The sequence below is a fragment of the Panthera uncia genome, chromosome A2 (assembly GCF_023721935.1).
Source record: "Panthera uncia isolate 11264 chromosome A2, Puncia_PCG_1.0, whole genome shotgun sequence".
NCBI lineage: Eukaryota > Metazoa > Chordata > Mammalia > Carnivora > Felidae > Panthera > Panthera uncia.
Window position 1 is genome coordinate 2,570,229 of NC_064816.1, and position 26,727 is coordinate 2,596,955.

General features: G+C 63.6%; 1 protein-coding gene and 1 long non-coding RNA gene across 5 annotated transcripts in view; both read right to left on the bottom strand.

The window, feature by feature from the left end:
- Window positions 1-26,727, bottom strand: part of PIP5K1C (phosphatidylinositol-4-phosphate 5-kinase type 1 gamma) — a 49,767-nt gene that overhangs the window by 18,891 nt on the left and 4,149 nt on the right. For all 4 annotated transcript variants that reach the window (XM_049639616.1, XM_049639617.1, XM_049639615.1 and 1 more), the window contains exons 2-7: window positions 9,936-9,967; window positions 8,416-8,508; window positions 7,394-7,524; window positions 6,481-6,598; window positions 2,282-2,434; window positions 243-542 (exon numbers count right to left, since the gene is read on the bottom strand). In XM_049639616.1, coding sequence (XP_049495573.1) covers window positions 243-542; window positions 2,282-2,434; window positions 6,481-6,598; window positions 7,394-7,524; window positions 8,416-8,508; window positions 9,936-9,967 — 827 coding nt within the window. The remainder of the gene's footprint in view (window positions 1-242; window positions 543-2,281; window positions 2,435-6,480; window positions 6,599-7,393; window positions 7,525-8,415; window positions 8,509-9,935; window positions 9,968-26,727) is intronic.
- Window positions 22,976-25,852, bottom strand: LOC125928851 (uncharacterized). Its single transcript, XR_007459762.1, has 3 exons — window positions 24,137-25,852; window positions 23,318-24,027; window positions 22,976-23,145 (listed from the first exon to the last, which is right to left on the bottom strand). It is a non-coding gene; the product is annotated as an uncharacterized LOC125928851 (long non-coding RNA).

The following is a 26,727-nucleotide window of genomic DNA, read 5'->3' on the forward strand; positions in this document are numbered from 1 at the left end:
CCCCCCAGGTCACAGGGGGTGGAGGAGACCACGAGGACAGGCGGGGGCAAGGGGGTCCGTGGGCCTGAGGCTCACGCTGCACTCGCTTCCACCAGCGTCCCCGTTTCACAGACGGGACAACTGAGGCCCAGAGAGGCGAGGGACCCTGAACTGCCCCCCCCCCCCCCCCCCCCTCCCCGGGGCCCCCCCCCCCGGGGGGGGGGGGGGGGGGGGGAGGTGGGAGGTGGGCATGGCGGCCTCACCAGGCAGTCCCGTTGCAGCGTCTTGACAAGGGCGGAGAAGGTGTCTGCGTCGAGCAGGAGCCCCTCGGGCATGTCCTGGATGAAGTCCAGGTCCTTGTAGGTGGGAATGCTCTTCTCCTTCTCCTTCTTGCTGGCCCGCCGCTTGTACGTGGAGCCCTTGAGGTCGAACTTGAGGTGCATCTTGACAACGCGCGGCAGGATGTTGTTCATGACCACCACGCGGATGTTCTTGCCGCCCGACTGCACGCAGTACAGCCCGTAAAACTTGGGCAGCAGCGTCCGCGGGTTCTGGTTGAGGTTCTGGGAGGCGGAGGAGGAGGACAGGGCTGGAGGACAGTCGCCACGGCCGCCGTCACCGGCACACTCTGTGCAGGGCCACCTCCAGGAAGCCCTCCCTGACCAGCCCCCCCCCCCCCCCACCTGGGCCAGCCCCGCACTCTGCCCTCCCAGCGATCTGACGTGAGCCAGGTTCCAGCAGATGAGATCTTCCGGGTGTCAGGGGCTGGCTTCCCCCCCAGGCCACACCCAGGTGCCCCACCTCCCCAGCCTGGGGTGACACGGGGTCACGGCTTCCAGGCACAGTCCAGGACAAGGGTTGGCGAACTCTGAATACGGGACCAAGTCCAACTACCCACTCGTTCTCACGTGGCCAGCGGTTAAGCTATGAATGGCTTTATGTTGTTAAAAAAGTTGGGGAGAAAAAAGGAAAGTAGCATTCTGTGACGTGTGAAAACGACATGAACTTGACATTTCAGTGTCAGTAAAGGAAGTTATCCAGGCACGTGGAGCCTGTCCATGGGGCTTCCCTGCGGTGACAGCAGGGCTGAGCTATGGAGGTAGGTGCTGCCTGGGTCACAAAGCCCCAACATTTACCAGATGGTTCTTTACAGGAAGCTTGCCGACCCTTGACCGTGGGGGCCAGGGGCCCCCTGAGCATCGTGCACTACGAATGAGACGCCCCGGGTGGAGAGGGGCCACAATCCGAACAGAGCTGCCCAGAAAGGCCTATCCGCACCCCTGCCAGGTGCCTGGTCACGACCCTTGCCCACTCCTGCTTCCACTCCCACCCAGGGATCTGAGCTGCCCTTTCAGGCTGTGAGTCACACGGGGAATGGGAAGTGTCCCGGCAGCTGGTCCTTTGTGACATGCCAGCTGGTGGTCCGGCCTCCCTCCCCCACGCCTGAGTCACCAGCTACCAAGACACAGGCCTCGATTTCTGGGCTCCGTGACTCAGGGGTGTCGGTGGGGAGAAGGGATGGGGAGTGAAGGCTGGGCCCGCCCCCGCCCCCACCCCCCCCCACCCCCCCCACCCCCGGGGAAGGCCATGAGGGTTTAGATGGCAAGTCCTGCTTGCCCAGTGTTGAGGCACCACATGGTGGTGCTGGGTGGGTGGGTGGGGGGGGGGGGGGGGGGGGGGGGGGGGGCCGGGGAAGTTTCCCCGGCCCCCCCCCAAAAGGGGGCTCCCGGACCCCATCTGCCCAAATTCCTTAGCCTCAGAGCCCGTTGCTGCTATTGAACCCGCTCCCAACAGGAAAGGAGCTGGGGGCGGGGCGAGGCGGGGTTGCAGGGCGGGGCTCCTCACCATGTAGGGGTGGGGACGGGGTGGAGCTGCGGGGAAGGGGGGTCCATCAACATAGGGGCCGGGGGCGGGGTCCCTCACCCTGTAGGAGCCAGGGGCGGGGCTCCTCACTGTGTAGGGGCAGGGGAGGGGCGGAGGTGGGTCGGGCCGCAGGGCGGGGCTCCTCAGCAGGTAGGAGCGGGGGCGGGGTGGGGCGGGGCTGCAGGGCGGGGCTTCTCACCATGTAGGGGGCGGGGCGGAGCTCCTCGCCAGGTAGGGGGAAGGGGCGGGGCGGAGGTGGGGCAGGGCTCCTCACCATGTAGGGGCGGGGCAAAAGTGGGGCGGGGCTGCAGGGCGGGGCTCCTCACTGTGTAGGGGCAGGGAAGGGGCGGAGGTGGGTCGGGCCGCAGGGCGGGGCTCCTCTGCCTGTAGGGGGTGGGGGGGGCGGGGGGGGGGGGGGCTGCAGGGCGGGGCTCCTCACCATGTAGTAGCCGGGTAACAGCTTCTGAAGGAACTCGGCCTCCTTGTGCATCACCGTCTTGATGATGAACTCGTCGTCACTGGTGACGTAGAACAGGGAGCCGCTGGCGCCGGGGTTGGACAGCTCGATCAGTGGCTCGTTGCACAGCGAGTACTGGGGGGGCAGTGAGTGGGCAGGTGGGTCGCTGACACCCCACACGCCCAGCGTCTAGCGGACAGCTCTGGAACAGGTCACTGTCAGCCTCCTTTCACAGATGAAGAAATACGCTCAGAGAGGGAAACTGACACGCCTGAGGCCACACAGCAAGGAACTGAACCCCGGGCTAATCTGCAGCCTGGGTGCCAATCTCCTAGGGCACGGTCCCTCTCCTGTTGGTAACAGACACCCAGTCGTGCTGGGTTGTGCACCCATGTGGCCAAGACTCACTGCCCAACCTTCCCCGCAGCTAGGTGAGGCCACAACAGTCAACTCTGGTCAACGAGCCTGTAGAAGCTTCTGAATCCCTAATCAGGTGACAAACGCTGGTGCCGCTCCCTCCTTCCCATCCACTTCCCACCTGGAAAGCTGATGTGACAGCTGGAACCCCAGCAGCCATGCTGGACCACAAGACAACCTTTGGTACGGATGCCACGCGCAAGAACAGCTGAGAGGGGAGCCTGTCTCTCTGGCGAGCAACCCCAACCACGGCCCCCAGCACACCCTTCTCTTCCCCATCTTCTCTTCCACGGACATCGGCTTTTCTTCCGTGCTTGCTGTCCATCAGCCCCACACGCCCTCCCCACCAACAAACAGTAAACTCTGTGGACCCAGGGATTTTTAAGCATTTTGCTCACAGAGGGTCCCCAGCACCCATGACAGAGCCCGGCATACAGCAGGTGCCTGGTCTGTTAAGAAGCCAAGGAAAGTGAGGCCCTGCAGGCTGCTGCCCCTGGGCCTTTTCAGCTATTGAGCCACCGAGGTGTCTTTGGGGATTAAGGCTGTTTGGGTTGGGTTTCTGTCCCCTGCACTCCCGAAGTCCTGACTGAGTGTCGCTGGTATATGACAGGGACGAGGCCACAGCATGCTCCCCCCTGGGCCACAGGGTAAATGCCGAGGGAACACTTACTGCATCGCTGGGTGTTAAGGACCCTAACCCGATGCCCCAGCAGTCAGCACGCCCTGGCTGGACAAAGACCCTGGGAAGATCGGGTGCCCCCACCCGCTGCCCGGCCACGGCCGAGCCCAGGACGAGCCGTGGTCCAGCAAGCTGTGGTGCTGTGCAAACTCTGGGCTGTGGCCCGGTGTCCCCGGCACCGGGCGGTTAGTCGGGGGCCGGCTGTGGGTGGGATGGGCACACAGCAGAGGCATGACCCCCCCAGGGACCACGGGCGCCATCCTGGAAGAAAGAGGGGTCCGAGGCCACAGCTGTTGCCCCTACACCGGCGACCTAGTGCCAACCACAAGGACAACAGCCCCACCTCTAACTGCTGGTGCGCTCGTGCTGTCGGGTAACCTCGGGGGGGCGGAGGGGGCGGGGGCGAGAGGTCTCCCCTGTCCGTGCCTCAGGGGAGCGGAGCCAACAGCCAGGCCGCTCAGGGGGAATGTGCTGGCAGTCCCCAACGTGGTGACCGGCGCCGAAACGGGCACCAGGCTGGAGCAGGGCTGACGCAAGGCTGTTAATAAGACAGGACGTGCGGATGCCCGGAAGCCGGGCCAGGACAGGCTGCCCGGCCATCTGGACTGTGGGGGCGACGGTGCGGGGAGCCGCGTGGGGGCCCGGCCCAGGGCTGTCGGCGGAGGGGAGCCGAGTCAGCGGGCCTCCCAGCTGTGCTGGCCGCAGACAGCAAGGAGGCAGCTCAGGGAGGCGGTGGGTCGTGCGGGGGGAGACAGGTCCAGTTTGCAGCCAGCGCGGCCCTCTGTCCGTCCTGCTCCGCCCACAGCCACGAGGCCCCCGCACCCTCGGAAACAGAGGCCCAGGCCCAGGCTGCCCGTGCTCTCCCTCCTCACCCCCACCTCCCCCCACCCTGCCCTGGAAGGACAGCAGCAAGGGGCGTCCTGGGCCTCGGGAGCCCGCCGGGAACAGGGAAACCCCAAGGCCTTACAGCTGGCCCCAGCTGGCAGGAGAGGAGGAGAGGAGGAGAGATGCGCGCCGAAGGGGACTGCGCGGCTTTGCACAAAAGAAGTCTGTGAGCAGAGAACGGTCTGGAAGCAATGCCGGCAGCCGCTACCCTCAGGGAGAGGCCTGGGGGGGCAGCGTACAGGGCTCAGGCCTCACGGGGTCCTGGCTGCAGAGGAGGCAGCGGTGACACAGGCAGACTTCCCAGCCAAGAGGCCACCGGCCACCGGGACAGGGTCACGGGCAGACGACCCCAGGCGTGCCCCCTCTCCCCTCAGTGCCCAGGGTGGGCGCCCGTGGCCCGAGGCCGGCCGTCTGCAGCCCCCGCCCCCACACGTGTCCCCCGCCTCCCCCGGCCGCTGCCCTGCTGTCCTGGGCCGAAGTCAACACCGGGTCAGCCCAGGGCTCTCACAGTGATGGTGGGCGAGCCCCCACAAAACTCAGGACCACGGCGGCCGCCACAGAAGTCTCTGGAGCCGAGGTGATGCCCACGGCCCACAGGGGCCCGGCCGGGAAGAGAGAGGAACCGAGGGACCACAGCTGATAAATGGGGGCAGTGATGCTGTCTGGGTGCACCATCACCCCCGCCGCGGGAGGGCCTCTCGGATCCAGGGGCCCTGGCCACCCTGTCGCTGCAAACAGGGCAGGTCTTGAAGAGGACAGAGGACACCTGCTGACCACCCACTCAAGGCCGAGACAGGCCCTCGGCCGTCGCCCTGTGTCCACTCCGCCACCAGGACCAGCTTGGGTCCGCTCCCCACCAGCACACACTGAGGCCGCATCACCACTGCCACGGCGAGCGCCACAGGTGTCCCCTTTCCCTCCCGAGACCTAAAACCGAGGTCACCCAGGTCACCTCTACTACGGAACCACCAGGCTGGCTTCACTCCGAGGAGGCTGCGGGACCAAAGGGAATGTCGTTAGGGGCTGCGGTGGAGGCCGGAGGGGGAGCACGACACGGATGCTGTGGTCAGAGGACCAGGCCTTGGCCCTGGCAAGGGGCACCGTGACTTCTGGGCACCCGGACGTGCCCACGGCCGGAGCAAATGCTGCTCTCTCTGCAGGGACACGGCCGCGGCTGAGGGCACAGCTTTCCCGCAGACTAAGAACCCAGGGGAGAGTGAGGCCAAGTACCTCTCGACACGCAGGGAGATGAGTCACTGCAGGTGAGAGCCAGCAGGCCCACAGGCCGAGCCCCAGGGACAGCAGACGGTGGAAGGATCACACAGAGTCTATCCAACGGTCACGGACACGCTCTTGCCCAGGGAGTAAGGCTTCCCGAACACAAAGTCGCAAACCGGTGACCGGGCAAACTCGAAACAGACCCGCCAGACCCTCCCCAAGTGCGGACTGACCCACCCAGGTGACGAGCCCCGTGTGCAGGCGAGATGTAACTTTCAAGAGTCCTGATCGTTCACTGTGAGATCAAAGGGTAGGGCCTAGGTTCTGATTTTTCCAAATGTTTATTTATTTGTTTTGAGAGAGAGAGACAGAGAGCAGCGGAGGGGCAGAGAGAGAGGGAGAGAGAGAGGATCCCAAGCAGGTTCAGTGCGCTCAAGCATGGAGCCCGACACGGGGCTCGAACCCATGAACCATGAGATCGTGACCTGAGCCGAGATCAAGAGTCGACGCTTAACCAACTGAACCCCCAGACGCTCCAAGATTATTCTAATTTGATAGAGACTAAAACCACACCAGGACTGAGGGGACGCTCTGAACCGGTCCCCACGACCCACCTCCTCCCGAATGGAGCCGTGACATGTGACGCGCCTCTAACCCACAGACGTGGCAGAGGGGACAGGACACTCCTGTCGCTCACGCTCTGACCGAGAGGCCCGCAGGGATGGAACGGAAGCCCCAGCCGATGGGCGAGGAGGGGGTCCCGCCAATGTCACTGTGGAGCTGGAAGCAGACCCTCCCCCAGTCCGGTGCCCCACGAGGCCCTAGCCCCAGCCCACCCTCCAGCGCAACCCTGAGCAAAGAAGCCGGCTGAGTTGCACCCGAAGTCCTGACCCACAGAAACCACAAGGGACAGACAGGTGGCGCTGTGGGCCGCCGGTCTGGTGCAGCTTGTTACGCAGCAGCAGCTGACTGACGCTCTTACCAAGTAATCGTCCGGTCGGATCCCGAAGAGTTCCCGGAAGTAGCGGAAGGCGACAGGCGCGTAGGTCTTGAACCTGAAGTCCTGGAAGTGGTGGGCGGGGGTGAGGTTGCTGCCTTCGCTGTGGAGCAAGGAGGGAGGGGGCCTGTGAGGGACGGCGGCCTCGTGGGTGCCTCCCCGACTCCCCGGTGGCGCGGACGTCCCAGGCCTGGGCGGCGCCCTGGCCGCTGAGCTCCAAGGCCTTCTCCAGACGGCCAACTCAGACGGTGGCATGGGACTCCCCAGGGGACAGAGGGCTATGTCCCCAAATCCATTCCCAGTGCTGGCTGGGCACATGGCCGCCCGGAGGAAGCCCACTGCCCAGCCTCTCCTGCAGCTAGCTCTGGTCATGTGACCGTGATCGGCCAATGGGCTATGAGCAGAGCAGAAACCATCATTTCTTGGTGCTGCCCTGCCTGGGGAGGGGCACGTGCTCTCTCCCTTCTGCTAGTGGAATGCAGACGTGATGGCAGGATCTCGGGCAGCTACCTGAAACCCCTGGCTGCAAAAGCTGCACACAAGGACGGTGGAATGGCCGGAAAAACACGGGACCCCAACACCGGGGAGCTGCCTGATGGCCCTGGATTGCCTGTCAGTATTTTCCATGGGAGAGAAAAGTGAACTTTATGTTTTCTTCTCCTGTTTCTTAAAATCACTGTTGTACTGCAGCCCTCTGATTCGGCAGCAAACTAACATCACGACCGGTACAGGGTCAGGCCTCCAAGCCAAGAAGGTGCCAGGAGAGGCCCGTGCTATTTCCAGCAGAGAAGGGAGCTCAGAGAACAGCAAGGCCGTTTGCATCCCAACAGTGTCTGTGTGCTGGGTGAGCTGCTACGGGCATCGGGGCCAGTCTCCACGGCGCAGGGCCCGGGCCCACCTGGGGAAGAAGATGCTCTCCACGACGTAGAAGTCCTGCATGAGCACGTCACGCTCTGGCTTGGAGCTCAGGTTGCCCACGGTGTAGCCGATGCCCAGCTGGATGGCCCCCTTCAGGGTGGAGGACGTGGTCTGTGGGGAAACCCAGCTGGATCAAGACCCTCGGCTGCCAGGGCGGGGAGGCAAAACGAGAAGCCCCTCGGGGCAGCAGGACGAGCCAGATGTCCAGCTCGCAGCTTGACCCTGGCACCCATCACGCAAGGGGCCCCGGGGTACCTGCCCACTACTTGTCCCAGACCCGCTGGCCTCTGGGCTGTCGTTCAGCTCACAACCCCACGGCGAGGTGGCCTGGCTGGGACTCCCAATATCACCTCATGCAGCCCTGAGGCCTGTTTTCCATCAAGGTTCTAGAAGGTCCCAAGTTCTCAAAACTGTCCCGATTCGGCAGGGTTCTATCTACTGCCAGGATTTCCTTTTTGGAAATTTACATTTACAGAGTGACATCCAAACTTCATCTCCGTGAACCCGGGTTCCTGCTACCTACTCTCCCAGTGACGTGCACGGCCCCGCCGCTCCGTGCCTCGGTTTCCCCAGCCACAGTGGGGAATGTCAGGGCCGCCCCGCATTACGTCGCCCAGGCTGCCTGGGCTGGAGGCCACCCACACTTGAGGAGGAGGGGGTGGGGGTGACAGCTCAGCCCCACTTTCCAAGGGAAGGAAAGAGAACCGCATTTCCCCTTTTCCGGATGAGCCAGCAGGGCCAGAGCGGCTGAGGACTCGCCCAGGGTCGCAGGCGGCTCCTGTACCCGGGCGGGTGGTGGTGCAGCTGCGGGCACATTGCCCGATGCTTATGATGGCGACAGCAGGCAAGGACCTCACTGGGACGGAGGGGCCCGCACCGAGGGGATCTGCCCGCAGCCACACGTGGGCACAGAGCCCGCCCAGCCCTGTGTGGGGGCCCCGGATGGCTGGGAGCCCTTCTCCACTTTGCCCCACCCCAACCAGCCGAGGGCAGAGGAGGAACCTTCTTGTAGGTCGTTTCGCCAGATGCGTCCACGCCCCGATGACCCAACTTCTTCCCGTGGCCGGGGCCCAGCTGTCCAGTCATCGACGGGGCCTGGAGAGGAGGAAGCAGGAAGCATTAAACACCAGCCAGGAGGCGCCGCTGGGGCCAGAGTGCTCTGGAAATCCTGACCAGAGTCAGGGCTGAGTCACTGGCTGGCAAGCCACGTGGGGCAGAGTCTGGTGTGGGCGGGCTCCAGGGCAGAGCAGGTGCCCCGTCACCCACTGGGGCCACACGGTCCATCTCTGCACATCCAGAGGGGCCCGGGCCCAGACCGGACTTCCGGTTCCTCAGGAGCAGAACCCTAACCTCAGGGACTCCGTGGCCCTGCTGACGGGGGCGGGGGGAGGGCTGGGTTGTCCCCTACGGGGCGTCCCATGCACTGTGAGCAGTGAGCATCCTCACTGCGTCCTGACAGCCACAGATGTCTCCAGACATCACACAGCGTCCCTTAGGGCCGAGACATCTGGGCTGGAATGACCGTGAAACAGGGAGAGGTCCCACTGGCCCGGGACCTGTGTGGGGACAGCCACCAGCACTGATGTGCGGCCCCACAGGGGAGAATGGTGGAGGGGCGGTGGGGGCCGTCCGGTCACGGACATTTAAGAAACATCTACTGTGTACCTGCACCACCCAAACAGCCCGTGAAACCCTCTGGCCTCCAGCTGGGAGCACTCACATCAGCCCAACCCCCACTGCCCCACGGGGGTTCAGGCAGCCCCCCAGCTGCCCTCGCTCCTCAGCAGGCCCCGGCGTGTTCCGCATACTGGCCACCAGGGGGCGGGCTCTCCCCAGAAATCGGTGGCACCGCCCCTGCTCGGCACCCCTCGCTGACTCCCCACTGCCCTGTGGCCAGACAGCCTCCAGGAGAGCCCTCCTGACAAGGGCCCCACGTGACGGGTGGCAACCCGGGGGACACAGGTGCCTGGGGCCAGGAAGCTAGCGCCGGTACAGGGACGCCACGCCTGGGCTGCTGCTGCAATGCGGGGCTCACAGACTCGCTCCCACAGGCCGCTTTCAGGACCAGGGACAGTGCTGACCCCCCACGGTGCAAGGCGCGGGCGCGAGCGGCCGCCCAGCAGGAGCAGGAGCTCTCTGGATCCCGAATGGAAGACGGAAGACATGGGCGGGCGTGTGGGGACAACGGATGCCACACCAGCGGTGCCGCATCTGACTGGACCCCCCTCCTCCTGGGAGCTCCTCGGGGACCCGCCCTTGCCCGGCTCCCCTCCCACCCCTCTGGACCCTCAGTCTCCGTCCCTCTGTCCCTCACTGTCCAGGCCGGGTCCTCGCTCTTCCTTCCCCAGCGGCTCCCCTCCCTGAAACTCAAGATGCCGGCAGGACCGAGGGACTCTCACTGCCTGCCACCTGCCAGAGCGTGGGGCCCGGGGAGGTGCAGCCAGCTGCCCCAGGCCGCACAGCAGGCCCCGGGGCTGGTCGGTCTTCGGAGAAGTGGGTCAGGAAGGGCACAGGACACTCACCTCCGACGGGGCCATCTTCTTCTGGGCCAAGCCTGCAGGAGAGAAGAGAGAGGCTTCAGCCCGGAGACGGGGGCGGCCCTCCACCCCACCGTGTCACCACCCTGCCTTCCCCGCACACAGGTGTCTCCGACCTCACTCCGCTCCCTGCACCCCTACGGAGGGAGAGTACCCCGGCTGGGAAACGGGTGCGGACGCCAACCCGCCACTGACCCCAAAGACGTTAAGTCCCTGGCAGCAAAGGGCTGCCAAACTGACAACTGTGGCCTTCCCCTGCCGGCGGAAGCAGGGCTCAACCAGATCCAACGTCCTCGGGCCACAGAGAAATCACGTGACCGGCTGGGTCAGTGGGAAGGGGCGAGGCGGCCAGGGCTGGAGTGACGGCTCCCTGGCCCCTGTTCACACTGTCCCCGGGAAAGAGGTGCTCACCGTGGAGAGAGGCTCACGGTGAGGGAGCAGGCAGTTTTCATCCCTAGCACCCTGCCCTCCAATCCTGGCTCCCTGTGGGGAGGCCAACCACTGACCTCTCTGAGCCCTGGCGTCCTCACCTGCAAAGCAGGCTTCTGCTGAGGATTATCTGTTCAAACGAGTATGGACCGCAGACATACCCCTGCCTCCTGCAGATGAGGTGGGCTTTGCAGGTGGGAGGAAGCCAAGGCTGGTGAGGTCTGAGGACGGGGAGACCCGGGGTCCCTGGGCCCAGCGTCCCCACGAGATCCTCATGAGAGGGAGGCAGAGAGACGGGCAGACCCCATGCTGCTGGCTGGGGGGGGGGGGGGGGGGGGGGGGGCCCGGGGGGGGGCCCCCGGGGGGGGGGGGGGGGGGGCGCGGGCCAGGATGTGGCACCTCCGGAAGGCGGAAAAGGCAGGAGAGGGGTCTCCCTGGGGCTTCTGGGGGAACCGGCCCTGCCCATGCCTGGGCTTGGTCCCCGTGACACCCATCTTAGACTCATGACCTCCAGAGTGTGGTTTTAGATCAGGCCGTGTGATTTGTTTACCGCAACAGAAACTCACGTGCTGGGTGTCTACGTGTCAGGCTGGTGGGAAGGCAAGTGGTGACCAGGATGGTGGAGGGCCTTGGCTTGGGTGATGCGTGAGGAGTCAGGCCAGCAAGGGAGGACTTGCACTTTTCCCCACAGGAAGGTGGGAGCCCTGGAGGGCCGTGGGCAGAGGGAGGGGATCCGACTTGGGTGCTCATGGGCGCCCTCTGGCGGCCACTACGGGGAGGACGGACTGGGGGACGGGGTGGGGGGGAACTGAGCTGGTCCTTCAGGAGTGGATGGGCTGGACCGGGTCGGGGAGGCAGAGGGGAGGTGGGCAGATTCTGGACAGGTCTCAAGTTGGGACAGACAGGCTACCCTCACTGGAGGCAAAGCGAAAAGCAAGGAATCCAGAATGACTAAGGACTATGACTAAAGCCATTAACGGAAGGAATGAGCAGCCTCGGCCAACATGAGGGACAAGGCAGGAGCAGGTGTGGGGACAGTCGGGGGCAGCGTGGCCAAGCTGAGTGTGAGACGCCCGGAGCCTCCCGCACAGAGACTCCAGGATCAGCCGGACCCCGAGTCTGGAGCTCAGGGGAGGTCGGGCTAGAGACAGGACCGTGGGTGTAGTGGGGCTGAGATGGGGTTCCAGTCCCGAAGAGCGGACAAGGCTGCGGACCGGGGAGTGACTATCAAAGGGAATGGGGTTGCCTTTAGCAGGATAAGAATGTTCTAGAATCAGTGGTGACAGTGGCACGACATTGGGAATACACGAAAAACTAAACCGTGTTCTTCAAAGTGTGAATTTTATGCTATGAATTACACTTATTGAGAAAAGGAAACACTGAATGTGGGGCAGGCCTGGGCGGGCGGGGTGGGTGACCAGTGTCCTCTTTCAGCCACAACCACCACCCCAGTGCCACCACTGCCCCGTGCGTCAGTCAGCCAGGTGTCGGAGATGGTCCAGGCAGGGAAACTGAGGCTGGGTGGGCAACCGGCCGGTGCCATGGTCACGGCCACAGGGCCCGGCAAAGAACACCCCAGCCAGGAGGTCAAAGCCGACGCACGGAGGCTGGCTCACCTGCCCGAGGCCCCAGGTGCCCACCCACAGACCTTCCAACCTGGGTGCCCAGGCCCCGGGCACGAACGTGGGCCCATCCCGAGGCTCAGCTAGAGGCAAGCGGGTCACAGAAGGTGCTAGAAAGCTGACGTGGTATTTCTGCTGGCTGCCCAACAGAACAATTCATGGTGTTATGTGTGGGCTGTGGGGGAAGAAGAGGAGAGAAGGCAAGAAGCTGGCGGTGGACCAGGACAGAACATTCTGGACTTCGTCCTCTGCAGCTCCCAGGCCGAGCAGGCCCAACACCGAGGTCCCGCCCCCCCCCCCCCCCCGGCCACGGCTCCGCCTGCTCCCGATTCCCCCCAGCTCGCTCCTCAGGCTCCTCAGCGGGTCGGGGGGGCGGCCTGGCGGCTCACAGCCCTGCGCGCCCTCCTGCCCAGCCACGTCCACACCCGCCTCCTCCCGCAGGAAGCCCCGCGGTGGTCTGTCTGCCCCACCCCCCACCACAGCACCGTGCCTGTGAGGACCCCCCCACCCCCTGCTGCTCAAAAACCGTGGCCCCCCGGCCCTGGAGGGCCTTCCCTTCCTGCTCACAGCGAGTCCACTGCTGGAGGTCACGGCCCTGCCCTGTGCTGCCACCACCAGTCAGGCCGGATGGGACGGCAGAGGCCACACCACGATGTCGCTCCTCCCAGCCCAAGACGTGACCCACTCTCTTCTGAACGAGCCACCCAATTTTTGAGGAAATTAAGTTTTAAAAATAGCCTGGGGAGGGGGAGAGCGCGCCTGCCCCGGGACACAGCCGTGCCAGCCTCTGGGCAGGGGGGAGGGGGCAGGGGACGCGCGCAGGGCTGAGGCTGGGCTCTCCTGCGGCCCACCGCTGTGTGGCCTCAGGCGAGCCCCTCCACCTCTCTGAGCACCTTTCCTGTGGTCTCGCTGAGCCTCCGTGGGTGCCCGAAGCTAGGGCTCCGGAGCTGGGCCCCCTCTCCCCAGCCCGCCGCCCAGCCCTACCACAGGACCCTGCCACAGGCCGCACCGATCGCTTCGGTGCAGGTGACCTCACAGCCACCCCGGGGCTCCGGAGGGAGGAGGTGAGCTCCTCACGCCCTCAGGGGCTTCCCTCTGAGCCCGTTTCTCAGCCCCTAAAGCAGGCCAAAGCCCTCCTCCCAGCCTGCAGGACCCACCTCCTATCAGCTGTTCCCTGCCCCACTGGCTGGCCTCAGGGCCCTTGCCCTGGATGGTCCCCCTACCCCCACCCTAGTTACCACCGCCCCATCCTGCACACCCTGTCCTTTCCCTCCAGGCAACAATGACATCAATGTATGTCCTCTTCATGGGGGCTGGGGGTGTGTTCCCTCAGGGCTGGGCCTGTGCGTTGACTGACCCGTGACGGGTGGACAGACACCCTCTCCCCTCCCCTCTGCCCGCGTCTCAGCTTCGGGGGAGCCTCGTCTCCACGTCTGTTGGACGTGGAAACGAAAAGCTCGGGAAGGACTGTGGGCCCCCAAGACCCAGGGAGGAGCCTCGCCGTCTGTCTTTCAGCACAATCACCCACCTGTGCCTTTAAAATCCACCCCAAATCTGCCCACTGTCCCTGGCCCACAGCTCCAGGACCGCCGCAGCCCCTCCACCCTGGTCCCCCGTCTGTCCTCCACACAGCCCAGTCTCCCCACGGACGCCACCAGAGGGCGCCCGTGAGCACCTGAGTCAGGTCCCTCCCTCCCGTGCCCACAGCCCTCCAGGACTCCTACCTCCCTGGGGGAAAAGTCCAAGTCCTCCCCTGGGTCCCCAAGGCCCTGCACGAAGGTGCCCTCCCCCCCCCCGGTCCTCCCTCCCTCGGCCCTCCGCCTCTCCCTCTCTCCCCCTCACTCTGCTCCAGCCACATGGGCCTCCTCGCCCTTTCTCCATCATGACAGGCAGGTCCTGCCCCAGGGCCTTTGCACCGGTTGGGCTCCCCCTCACCTGAAACACCGTTCCCAAGACCCTTGCTGGGTTTGCTCCCTTGTTTCATCTGAGACCTGGCTCAAACGTCACCCCCTCTGAAGTGTCCCCCAACCACCTTGCCGAAAACAGTCCCTCTGAGGTCACTCTCCTCATCTCCGTGGCTTTCTTGGTCTTCCAGGCACCCAGCAGCTCCTGGGGCTCATGTGTTATGTCTCCCCCACTACAGAGAGACCAGGTCTGCTCAGTCACCCCCTGACGGACACCGTCAGAGCTGCGTGTGGAGTCAGCGCTGGAGAGGGCAGCAGGGGGACACGAGGCCTCCAGGGCGGGGCCGCTTCCCAGATCAGGGCTGCATGTGCCCAGGCCGGGTGCCGGCTCCCCGTGACTCAGGGCGAACGGGAAGGCGCGAGGACAAGGCAGCGGGGCCAGCGGCCCCGAGAAGCCAGGAAGTGGGGCTGAGGCCCAGCCTCACACACTTCCCTGATCGGCCGGAGCGACCCGGTGGCCCTGGGCCTCCCGCTGCGCGGCCGCCTCAGCAGCAGGGCGCTGCGGGCAGCCTGCGGGGACGCTGGGAACCTCTGCAGGGGGGGTGGCAATCCCAACCCTCAGCCCCCCGGCCGGCCGAGCCACACTTGAGAGTCCTCTCTCCAAACCGAAAGGGCCGCGGCTGAGCGGAGAGGGCCGGCTCTTTGCAGCCCCGTGATGCCCCGAGTGGTGCGGTGCAAGGGAGAAACCCTATGGCGTGGGGAAGGGTGGAAGCTTCTGGTTCTGCCCTCTGGGAACCCCGAGCCCCGAGGTCCCGGCGGGGGTCCCCGCCACACTGGCGACCGCACCGGGGAGGTAGGCGGCCCCCAGCCGGGGTGCGAGACCAGGGTGCAGGCGCCCGCCGACCCCGGGCGGCGAGACCCCAGAGCCGCGAGCACACACGCACTTGTTCGCTCAGGCTCGAAGCTCCGGGCGGCCTGTTACGCAGGGACAGCTGACTGAAGCAGGGACCACGGTACGAGCCGAGAGCCACCACGGCGGTGGGGACGCTGGCCGGTGCAGCAAGACAAGAAAAAAGAAAAGGAACGGAGGTTGGAGAGAAAAGATTTCAGAAAACCCAAGAAGTAAATGCAGCAGGGGCGCCTGGGCCGCTCAGCCAGCTGAGCAGCTTTTTTTTTTTTTTTTTTTAACATTTATTTATTTTTGAGAGACAGAGAGAGACAGCGTGAGCAGGAGAGGGGCAGAGAGAGAGAGCGAGGGAGACACAGAATCCGAAGCAGGCTCCAGGCTCCGAGCTGTCGGCACAGAGCCCCACATGGGGCTCAAACCCACGAACCGGGAGATCACGACCGGAGCCGAAGTCGGACGCTTCACCGACTGAGCCACCCAGGCGCCCCACGGCCGACTCTTGGTTTTGGCTCAGGTCATGATCTCGCGGGTCTGTGGGTTCGAGCCCCACGTGGGGCGGGGATTTCTCTCTCTCTCCCTCTCCCTCTGCCCCTCCCTGGCTCGTACACTCACTCTCGCTCTCAAAATAAATAAACAAACATGAAAAAAAAAATTTTTAAGAGAAGAACTAAACACAGCAGAGCAGGTGGCCGGCAGCTACCCAAGGTCACGGTGCTCCCAGCCGAGGAGAACTGGCGTCTGGGGGTCTCTGCCCTCTGCGCCCACCCCCTGCTCCTCATACGCCTGCCTCGCCTGGTTCCACGCCTGGGTGAGTTTTTACCTCTTCGGTAGCTGGCCCTTTCCAATCAGCAGACGCGGGGAAGACCCCCGTCCTCCAGGGGTGCTACAAACCCCGAGCAGGGAGGGGACGTGGGGAAGGGGTGGACGGGGGCATGGCGGGGGGCGGGGAGTATGTGAACTAAATGCAGCAGAAGGTCAAGGGGGGGGGATCCAAGCAGTACGAAGTGAGCTTCCACCGTCCGCTGCTTTCAACTTTTCAGCACGGTTGAAAATTTTGCTTTTTAACGTCTGTTTATTTTGAGAGACGTGGGGAGGGGCGGAGGGAGGGAGGGAGGGAGGGAGGGGGAATCCCAAGCAGGCTCCACTCTGTCAGCGCAGAGCCTGACGTGGGGCCCCAACGAAACCAAAGGTCTGACCCTCCACACGCTGAGCCCTCCCCCAGGCGCCCCTCGGTTGACAATTTTCTGAATGCGGGTCAAAGGTCAACCTGGCCCTGTGCTGCCGGGTGTTTTCAGGCTTTGGAGAAGCTCGAGTTTGGGGTGGATCGGCCCCAGGAGTGGGCGTGGTCACACAGGTGACACTACGGAGGCTGCGGGTTTCACACGCAAAACCCGCACTCGCTCAACACACCTTTGCGGCCGTCACGGTCCCACCTCGGGGCCTTAGCCGTCACCGTGCCCGCGGCCTCGAAGGCTCCCTCCCTGCATCTCCACGCGGCCGGCACTCAGATGGTCTCGGCCTGAACATCGCCTCCTGGAGGGTCCACCCCTGACGCCCCCCCTAGAGCAGTCCCTTCCCACCCCACCCCTGCCCACCCTCTACCACGCCCCCGGCTCACTGATTTCGGGCCACACGTCACCGAAGGGACCTGTTCCTTCCCAGTAGACCAGAGGCCACAGCGGGCTTGCCAGTGCTGCGTCCAGTCCCGGCACGTGGGAAGCTCATCCCGGCTCTCACCCCGACAGCCGACAGCCGGGGGGACAAAAGTCCCCGTCGCGCCAGGAACCATCGGGGCCTCAGCAGGGGCAGGACTCAGGCAAAGGCTGAAACTTCAAACTAGGGGGCAAGTCTCAAACGAAGGCTTCGGGACTAAGAAAGCCCCTTTCTGCCTCGCGGATAGTTTTTTCCTCTCACGATTTTGCATTTACCACCCCGAACCACCCGGAAGGGTGCATGGTGGCAGGTAAGGAATTACCGATTGTCCCGATTCCCAGCTTCCCGAAGAGCATTCTGTCCACCACTCGCTCACTCGCTCGCGCGTTCCAAACTCTGGGAGCGTTCCTTAGTGACAAAAGATCCGAGGCGCCCAGAAAAGACACCAACGCATCGGGCGCCTGGGCAGCTCAGTCTCGGCCGAGGGCCCCACTCTCGGTTCCGGTGCAGGTCATGATCTCCCGGTTCGTGGGATCAAATCCCGGGTAGGGCTCTGTGCTGACAGCGCACAGCCTGCTCGGGATCCTCTCTCCCCCTCTCTCTGCCGCCCCCCTGCTGCTCTCTCTTTATTTTTCATGTGTAAAAATGAACATTAAAAAATAACAAAATATTTCGTGATAAAAATAGCTTAACCGCACTCTCCTGTCTACTTCTGTCTTTTGTTTGCAACGCCCCAGCGCTGGGCTGGCGCCCCGAAAGCCGCACCCCCCACCCCCTAACACTCCCGGGAGATGACCCACTTTACAGCCGGGGAGACTGAGGCCCAGAGGTCTCAGAGGCAAGTTCAAGGTAGCTCAGCGGCAGGGGCTCCCGAGTCTCTGCAGACGCGCTCTGGCCGCAAGGGCTGGCGGTCGGGTCTGCTCAAGGCAGCCCAAGCCGGCCCGCCCTCGCGGCAACCAGAAGCTTCCTCCCCTTGGGTAGCTTTCCCTGACCCCGCGGGCAGAGCGGCTGCTCCTGAAGCCGAACGCTGCTCCCACGCGCCCAGCCCGGTGTCCCGCAGCCGTCCGGTCACCTGTGTGAGCCCCACCGCCACGCCGGCCCCTGGGCCCGAGGGCAGAGCCCCCGCCCGGCCCCAGAAGCAGAGCTTCCGACAACGCCCGCTTGCTGCCGACTCCCGCTCTGCCCTAGGCGCGCTTCTGTCTGGTCCCCGGCCCTCGGGGGACACTGCCAGAGGTCGCCCACACCGTCAGAGGCGCAGAGGGCGACAGCTCGTCTTCCACAGATTTGGACACTGGGGCCCTGGGCTCGCCATCCCCAGACCCGGCGCCCCCGCTGTCGCCTGCCCGCACCCGCTGCCCAGCCTGTGGGCTGCTGTCTGGTCCTCCACCGTTCGGGCTCCTTCAGGCCCTGGGCCCTGGGCCACCTCCCACCTCCCCTCTGCTCCGCGACCGCCCTCCCCTCCCCTCCCCTCCCCAGAGCCTGTCCCGGGGCCTAGCAGCCTCTCCCTCGGAAACCCATGGAAACCCACGCCACAGCACCACCTTCAGGGGTCTCCTGGCTCCTCCCAGAGCCCCGCAGGGCAGGCCACTTCTCCCTGTGTCCCTCCGTGACTACCCCCCCTCCCCCCTGCACCAGCTCCCAGGCACGGGGCATCAGCTGAGAAACCCTGGAGGGCTGCATGGAGGAGGCTGAGAGCAAGCACCGGCTGGAGCCCCGGGGGAAGAGCGAGGGGAATGTGGCTCTCACAGGTTCCCTGAGCTGGACATCTGCCGCAGGGCGGAAGGCCCAGCAAGGCCACGGGCCCATGGGGCTTCCCCGCTGGCCTATCCTATGCCTCTCGTCTCTCTTCTTCAGAGGGGGAAACTGAGGCTCAAAGAAGTGGTGTTAGGATGTTTTGTGTTGAGGCAGAAGCCTAACTCACACAGTGTGTGCAGAGGGATTATTTGTTAACACAACTCAGGGGCCAGTCAACTGTGCCCTGCAGACCAGACCCGCCTACCGTCTGCTTTGTAAGTAAAGTTTTATTGGCACAAAGCCACACCCACTCATTTACAAATCTCTGCCGTGGCTTTTGTGCTCCCACGCAGAATCGAATCGACCCCTTACGAGAGAGACCACCCGGCCCTTCGCATAACTGAAGATGACCTTCAAGTCTGGCGGCACCTGGGGGCCCTGAGGACTCGGTCTCCCCACCGGCCAGTGCTGCTGCCCTCCCTGCGGGCCCCCCCCCCCACCCCCAAGTAGGCGCCTGACTGTCCTGCAGGTCACCTGCCGAGGCCTGGGTCCCCACCCCGGAGCCAGCGGCACCCTGCCGAGGTGTGGGGGATCGGGGCTCCTCGAGGGGACACCGGGAGACCGACGCTGGACCCTCAACCACAGACCTCCACTCGGGAAGGGCCAGCCGACGGGCGAGATCCACAGACGGAAGGGCAGGAGCACAGCCGCGGAGAGAGCCTCCCCCCGCCTCCCCCCCCCTCCCCCCCCCCCCCCCCCCCCCCCCGCAGGTGCCCAGTGAAGGATCACACGCTGTCTCAGGACCAACGTGTGAGGTTTCTTGGCCCAGTTTTCTTCCCAGATATATTTTTACTCCCCGGAAGCCAGGGCTGGGCTGCAGATTCCGCACTTGAATTCTAAGATACCAAGAGCCACTGAGGCAGCCCAGGGCTGCTCAGCCAGAGGCCCCCTTGGCCTCTAGGCTAGAGGCCTCTTGCTCCCGTCCCCCGCGGCAGGTGCCCACCGACCAGGAGACAGGCGGACGGTGGGAAGCCAGGCCGGGCACTCTCGCGAATGCCAGTAATTCCCTCCCCGGTGGGGGCCAGCCTCCCCGACAGGGCAGGTCTGGGCGTCCAGAATCCCAGGGGGCCGGAGGCTGAGCCAGGCGGGCACCAGGCCCCCGACGCCCGGCCGGGCTCCGGGATTGCCACGGGACCTCCCGCACCTCGAGGGTCACTCTGCGTGAGGCCCGTGAGGGCCACGACTGCCCCATTCTACGGGTGACAGAGGGAGGCTCTGAAGCCACGCGAGCTGCCCGCTGGGCGGCCTGCCTTCAGGACAGCCCCCCGCCGGCCTGGTCCCCGGGTAGCCACAGCTTCTGCCGCGGCCGGTGGGCATGACCGGCGGGGTACGGCCGAAGTGCGGGCCCGCGACCTCTGACCAGGTCAGACGCAGACGCCTTCGCTCGCTCTCGGGCCGCTCAGCCGGGGAGAAGAGGCCGCCGAGCGGCGAGGACACGCAAGTGGGCCTGGGAACGGAGGCCGTCTGCCGGCAGCCACCTGCGACAACAGCTTGAGACCGGCTCCTCCAGCCCTGGTCGAGCCCTCGGATGGGGCAGGAGGCTCGACTGCGACCTCGTCAGGGACCCTGTGCCAGAACCGCCCCGCCCAGCCACCCTTGGACTCCTGACCCACAGACACCGGGAGGTAATAAGTGTGCACTGTTGTTTAAAGCTGCCACATTTCGGGGTCTGTGTTCACAGCAACAGCTGTGACACACTAGGGGTTCCCACGTGGCCCCTGGGAGTACAGAGAAGGACAGCGGGTGGGGGGCGTCTAGACGGATGGCCTCCCTGCCCTCCCCTCCCCCTTGCCTCCCCTCACTCCCTGCACTCCTGCCACGCGACCTCCTTGCCTTTCCTCACATGTACCAGGCACAGTCCTGCCCCAGGGCCCTCGCACTCGCTTCTCTACCTAGGATACTCTTCCCCATTTCACCGTTCAGGCCTGGATCGTCTCCTCCTCAGCGAGACCTTCCTGCACACCTGGCTGAAGCCGGCTCCCTGACCCGTTCTCCACCTCCATCACAACTCCTACCCCTGGTCACTTTAAACCTCCTATTTAACCTGTGGGCCCTCCAGTGACTGCTCCCTTCGAGGCCAGGAGCCCCGTGAGGGCAGCACTCGCTACAGCCCAGGGAGGCACGTGCCCACACTTCGCAGTGCCTCCAGCACCGGGACCCGCTCCCTTCTCCCTGGTGGTGACCGCGGGAGTCACGACAAGGTCCGGGGCCAGGGCACTAGGGGCTTGGCTCAGGAGGCAAGTGTTGGAGGAGGAGCCTCGGGGCACGGCCTGCTCAGTGTCTCTAACCACTGAGCCACCGACTCCAACACCCCAGTGGCCCCAGCGACCGGCTAGAAAGCAGGAGGCCCGTGGGCACAGCAACAAAGAGCTGAGGCCCGCTGGGTCTGAACCACACCACCCGATGCACCCAACAGCCCGGTGGGGTGGGTGCCAGGGCCCCGAGAAGCCAGGCCACCCGCCTGAGGTTCCCCGGGAAAAAGTGGGCACGGATGCCCGTGATTCCGGGTGGCCGGGCTCCAGCCCGAGCCACAGGCACACGGGGGGAAGGGGACGGGAAGAGCCAGCCATGCTCGAGGCGGCAGGGCCTCCCAGGACGAAGGAAGAGCCGGTACAAAGGCCCTGGGGCAGGGATGTGCCTGCAGAGTTGGGGAATCAGCACAGAGGCCCAAGTGGCTGGAACAGAGTAAGGAGAGGAGAGTGCAGAGATGTGACGGACCTTGCTGCTCCCGTCACCCTGGGGACCCACCCGTGGTTGCTGAACCTTAGGGTCCGTCTCCAGGCCTTCCCAGCCTGGCGGCTTCCTGGAGGCAAGCCTGGGATCCATCTTGGCCCCTGCTGTGACTGGAGGCCGGGCCGGGGCTGGAGGCTGATCTGGGGGCTTGAACGAAGAGCCACGCCACCCCCGCTGCTCTTGTCACCGGGGCAAAGGCCTCGCCCACCTGGTTCTGGCCTCTGCCTGGGCTCCTTCTGGGCTCCACCAGCTATGGGCTTGCCTCCGAGCCCGGCATACAGTGAGCGCTCAATAACGAGCTGGGTGGCTAGCGCGTGTATAATGGGGTATCGAACAGCGTGTGAGAGAACACGCTGGCTCTCAGGTACACCGTCAGGAAGTAAGAGCCGAGCCAAGCTTAATGCGTTAAAACGGAAAATGCGGGAAAGTGCGGGGGGTGCCTGGGTGGGTCGGGTGAAGCGTCATCTGACTTTGGCTCAGGTCGTGGTCTCCTGGTTTGTGAGTTTGAGCCCCACATCGGGGTCACTGCTGTCAGCACAGAGCCCGGAGCCTCTTTCGGATCCTCTGTCCCCCTCTCTGCCCCTCCCCCACTCGCACACGCGCGCGCTCTCTCCCTCTCTCTCAAAAATAAACAAACGTTTAAAAAAACGTAAAATGCAGAACAGAGTTGGAAGATTCACGTTTCCCCATTTCAAAACGGGCTGCAAAGCCTCGGTAATCAAGGCGATGTGGTCCGGGCGCAGACAGACGGGGACGCCCGTCTGGACGCCCCGGAATGGCCCAGGATACATCGGTGGGAATCCAGAACTAAACATGCACATTCCCGGCCGGCGGCTCTGGGACAACTGGGTTTCCACGCACGAGGAGGGACGTCGGGCCCTACCTCACACCGTAGGCACTCGGAACACGAGACGCAGCAGAAATCTAAGCCCACGGAGCGGATGGAACCAGAAAGCTCTGGGAAGAAAAGTAAATCATCGCATTGAGTCAGGCCGTGGTTTCTTGGACCGTGACCGCTTTAGTCCAAGCCACCAAAGGAAACATGAGCTGGACTTCCTCAAAATGAAAACGTCTGCTCTGCAGGGCGCCTGGCCAGCTCAAGTCAGGGCAGTGTGCGACTCCAGATCTCGGGGTTGTGAGCTTGAGCCCCGTGTGGGGCACCGAGATCACTAAAAAAATAAACTTAAAAATAACATCTGCACTTCAAAGGCCACCACCAAGAAAGCGGGGAGGCAACCGACAGAATGGGAGAAGGTATCTGCCAATCACAGGTCTGATGAGGGAATTGTATCTAGCATATATAAAGAGCGCTTACAATTCAACAATAAAATGAACCCAAACGAAAAATGAGCAAAGGATCTCAACACGCACTTCTCCGCAGGAGGACGTACAGATGGCCAGCAAGCCCAGGAACACGTGCTCCGCGTCACTGATCATCAGGAAACACAAAACAAAACCCGAGCAAGACACCACTTCACGCCCACGAGGACGGCTAGAATCAAGCAGACACACGGTGACAAGTAACGTCCAGGACGTGGAGAAGTCAGAACCCTCACACACGGCTGGTGGGACTGGAGAGTGAGGCAGTCATCCATACGTCATGGACACTTCCCGTAACCAAAAGTGGGAACAACCTAGATGTCCATCAACAGATGATCGCCATCCATTTCACGGAACGTCACTCGGCCCCGAACGGGAGCAAGTCGCCGACACGCGCTGCCCCACGGACGGACCCTGAACACAGGACCCAGCGAGGGAAACCAAGGGTGAGGACATCCTAAGGCGGAGAGAGCACATGCCAAGGCCCTGTGGGAACAGGACAGGATGCTCTGGGGGAACAGAAAGCCAGGGTCTGGGGTGGCTGGAGGGGAAGGTGCGCCTGGGGGAGCTGAGAATGGAGGCGGGGGTGGGGACGGTCTCGGGGGGGGGGGGGGCAGAGCCCGGACCACCGGCCGACCCCTCCTCCCCCAGGCTGAGACCCACTCCCACGCGTTCTGCCCCCTCCTGCATCCCCGCCCGATCTCGATCTCACTGCACAAGGCGAATGTTCCCGGAGTGGTAAACAGGAAGCCTTGCAAAGGATGGGGGGAGGGTGGCCATGAATCCAGAACTCGGCAGGCCTTAGGCCGGCGGACGGCTTTCCAAAGCTCCGGCTTTCAAAAGAAAGAGAAAGAAGGTTCCAGAACTTTCACTACTCTTGCCAGAAACACGGCTGCGCACACGGCCATGCCAGGCACAGGCCTCCCACCAACGTCCAGGCCGGGGGCCCGAGGGGACCAGGTGGGCTTCCCGAGGGAGCCGAGAGCGGGGGCGAGGCTCACTCACAGCTGCTCAGGCAGAAGGTTCCGGTGCTGGGGTTGGGCCCGGGAGACCAGCCGCTCCCAGGTCTCCGAGTGTGATCCCGGATCCTAGCGAGGGACCAAAGATCGCCATCCGGGACAACTCTGGACACACCGGCACAACGTGGATCCTGACTGTGGACTCTGCACGGATGTTACACTTCCTGAACTTGATCTCTGCACTTAGCGGAGGGGGCGTCTGCCCTCAGGGTACAGAGCTGCTCACCATTCCGATTGCGCATCTGCAGACCCGCCCCCCCCACCCCCCCCGGCTACCGCAGCCCCCGATCGGTACTCGGGAGCCCTTCCCGGTCACCTGCAGACGCACGCGGGGCACCGAAAACGGTCACCTCCCGTGCACGCGTCCAGCCGAGCCTAGTCTGCTTCCTGTCTCCCCTCTTGTGCTGTAGACGGGGGCCCTTTCTGTGGGCTACTGAGAGGCGGGTTTTACGCTTTTGTGCCGTTTGTTGGTGGTTTTCACCGTTCACAGCGGCCCCCAGGCCCAGAGCTGCGGTGGTCGGGTGTTCTGAGCCCAGAGGACGGCGACGCGCCTCAGAAAGTGCGTTAGACACGCTTCCATCCGGCAGGAGTTGGCGCTGCTCGTCACGAGGTCGCTGCTAACGACGCACCAGTATGTATGTGACAAGGGTCTTTACGCAGAAGCACACACAGCGTGAGGTTGCACACGGACGTGATCTGGTGACGAAAACGTCGGCACCAGAGGCTTGTGGGGACTTGCGTGTTTCCCAGGAGCCGCACCTCAGTATTCCCAAACTCCACAGAACTGTGAATAATGAGAACCCACCTCTGTACTTAAGGACGAAGGGGCTTCCTTCCAACTGACTCTCAAAGGACCCGCAAAATCGCACACAGGCGCTAACACCCATTCAGAGAGATGTGTCGGCAGCTGGCCAATCTCAGCTAAGAGCCTCGGGCTGTTGCCACAGTATCTTGCAACTTTTCTGCAGGCTTGAACGTTTTCAAAATACTATGTTAAAAAAAAAAAATTAAAGGGACGTGCAAATGCAGAAAACCACCTGGAATGACTGACGGTTGGTTACCTCCTCCTAGAAACAGAGAGGGCAAGACAGAAGTCCTCCCTGTCTCCTGACCACAGGGCAGTCTGCTGCTTTTTGAAGGAAACGTGTTATTACTCGTAGTTACAGGCTCGCCTGCTGCAAGAAGACAGGCAGATGAGCGGGACAGAATAGAAAGTCCAGAAATAGACCAGCCGCATGCAGGAATCTGGGATGTAATAAAGGGGGCATCTCAAATCGGTGAGGCAAGCAGATTTTCCAGAAACCGTTGGGGCAACCCCGAGCCCCCTGGAAAACCGTGGAACGATGAAATCCTCATACACCGTACGCGGGGGCACGTCCCAAATAGAGCAGGACTTTAAATGCTTAGAAAAAGGTGAAACTACCTTAGTACTAGAAGAATTAGAACCTCAGGACGGAGAACACGTTTCCATCCGTGATATCAAACTGAGAAACCGTCAAGGAGAGATGGATAAACTTGACCACATAAATACCAAGATACCCGCCCGAAATCAACTATCATCATAAGAGAAAATGGGGGACGACTACTTACGCCTGTGTCACGCATTAAAAAAAAAAACAACAAAAAACTCTCACGATATATAAAGAGCTCCCACAAATCAATAAGAGAAAGACTGGTAGCCCAATCGAATACGGGAAAGACGCAGCCCCGTGGTTCCCATAAAACAGAGAGAGTTCCGAGATGTGCGTTATTCAACGTGGGAAAAGGGGTGAGCGATGAAAAGCGGTCTGGCCCAAGCGCACCCCAGAGCGTCCTTCATACACAAATGCCCAAACGGCACCCCACTCCTTAAACCTTCAGCGGCAACCCCACGCATCCAGAACAAAGGCCAAGAGACGTGTGCGTGGCACACGTACGAGACAGAAAGCAGTTGTGACAAAACACCGGGGGTTCCTTTTTCCAACCGAAGTCACAGGCTAGGTCCCCAAAATGCCTTCACTCAGTCTGGCTCAAGCACTCAGGGCGCCCTGGGCTGGACCCCGAGCCCTCCAGCGTGGCTCAGTGGGGCAGCAGGTGCAGGGCCCTGTGGCTAATCCACCAGGCCAGTAATCCCCACGGTGGGCAGTCCGCGGCTCCAGGCCCTGCTGGCCAGCTGGCGGCAGCAGGCAATCCCCAGGGGGGTCTCAACCTGCCCGGTCACGAGTGGTGACACGTGTCAGTCGCAGCGGCAGGCAGTGCGAGCAGGAAGGCCTGGGAGCCCGAGACCCCCCTGGAGCCTGGGCCTCCCCGGCGATAAATGCCGATGTCGCGTAGCTGTCTGTCATTCAACGAGCACCACCCCGGGGGCCTCGGGCCTCTCCCGATTCCTGTCCCCAGTGCCCTCATCTTGAGAGGAGCTGGGCTGGGGGGGCAGGGGCTTCACTTGCTCAGAGGCACAGCTGTCTGCGGCCAAGGCAGCGTGAGACCCAGGCCAAGACCCGGGCTTCCCCGCCCAGGGTCCGTGGGACTCCACCTGCCTTGCCTGCCCCACCCCCATCAGTACAACCCTGCCAGAACCTGCTCCTTCTCAGGCCTTCCCCACCCCCCCACCCCCAGCTCCAGGGCACAGACCAATCCCTTCTGGCTTCTTCGGCTCCCTCACCCCCCTCACCCCCCATGGCCTCCACCCAGGCTCCCAGCACAACTCAGCACCACTCATCTGGCACCTGTCCCGGGAGGCTCCTTCCCGACCAACTAGCCAGAGTGCTGCGCCAGGGCCCCCCAACGGCCCCACGTGCCTGGCCTGGCCCATTTTCGCCCCCCCCCCCCACAACAAGAACTTTGTTTCCGTGGCTCAAATGAGTCAAGCTCATTCCTACCTCAGGGCCTTTGCACAGGCCAATCCCTCTGCCCGCTAACCCCTCTCCCGTGGCTGCTTTTCTCACTTAGGCCACTCCTCCCCGACCACCCCGGCTGCAGCTTGCCCCACGCCGGACACCGGTTTCTTTCCCCTCCGCGTGCTCACCACGGACCAGCACGCACTCATTCAGGGGATGGCAGCATTTTCCACAAGGCGCAAGACCGCGGGCATTTCTGACCCTGCGGGCCATAAGGTCTGTAGCACAAAAGCCGTCACAGACAGCGTGTGAGTGGGCGGGCACGGCTGCGTGCGAAGAAAACCCGCCCGGCAAAAACTGGTGCTGGGTGGGACTCGGCCCAGAAGGCGGTCTGCTGACGACCGGTCCTCTCTGTTTGCTTGCCCGCCACCGTCATCCTGACCCCCGCCGATCTGAGAGCCCACGACAGCAGGGAGGGAGCCCCCGGCTCACTGCACCTAGACCCGCAGCAGGTGCTTGGCCGATGTTTAATAAGCATCGTTCAAGGGCTAAGGAGTAAGTAAGCGACCGCCCGCGCTGG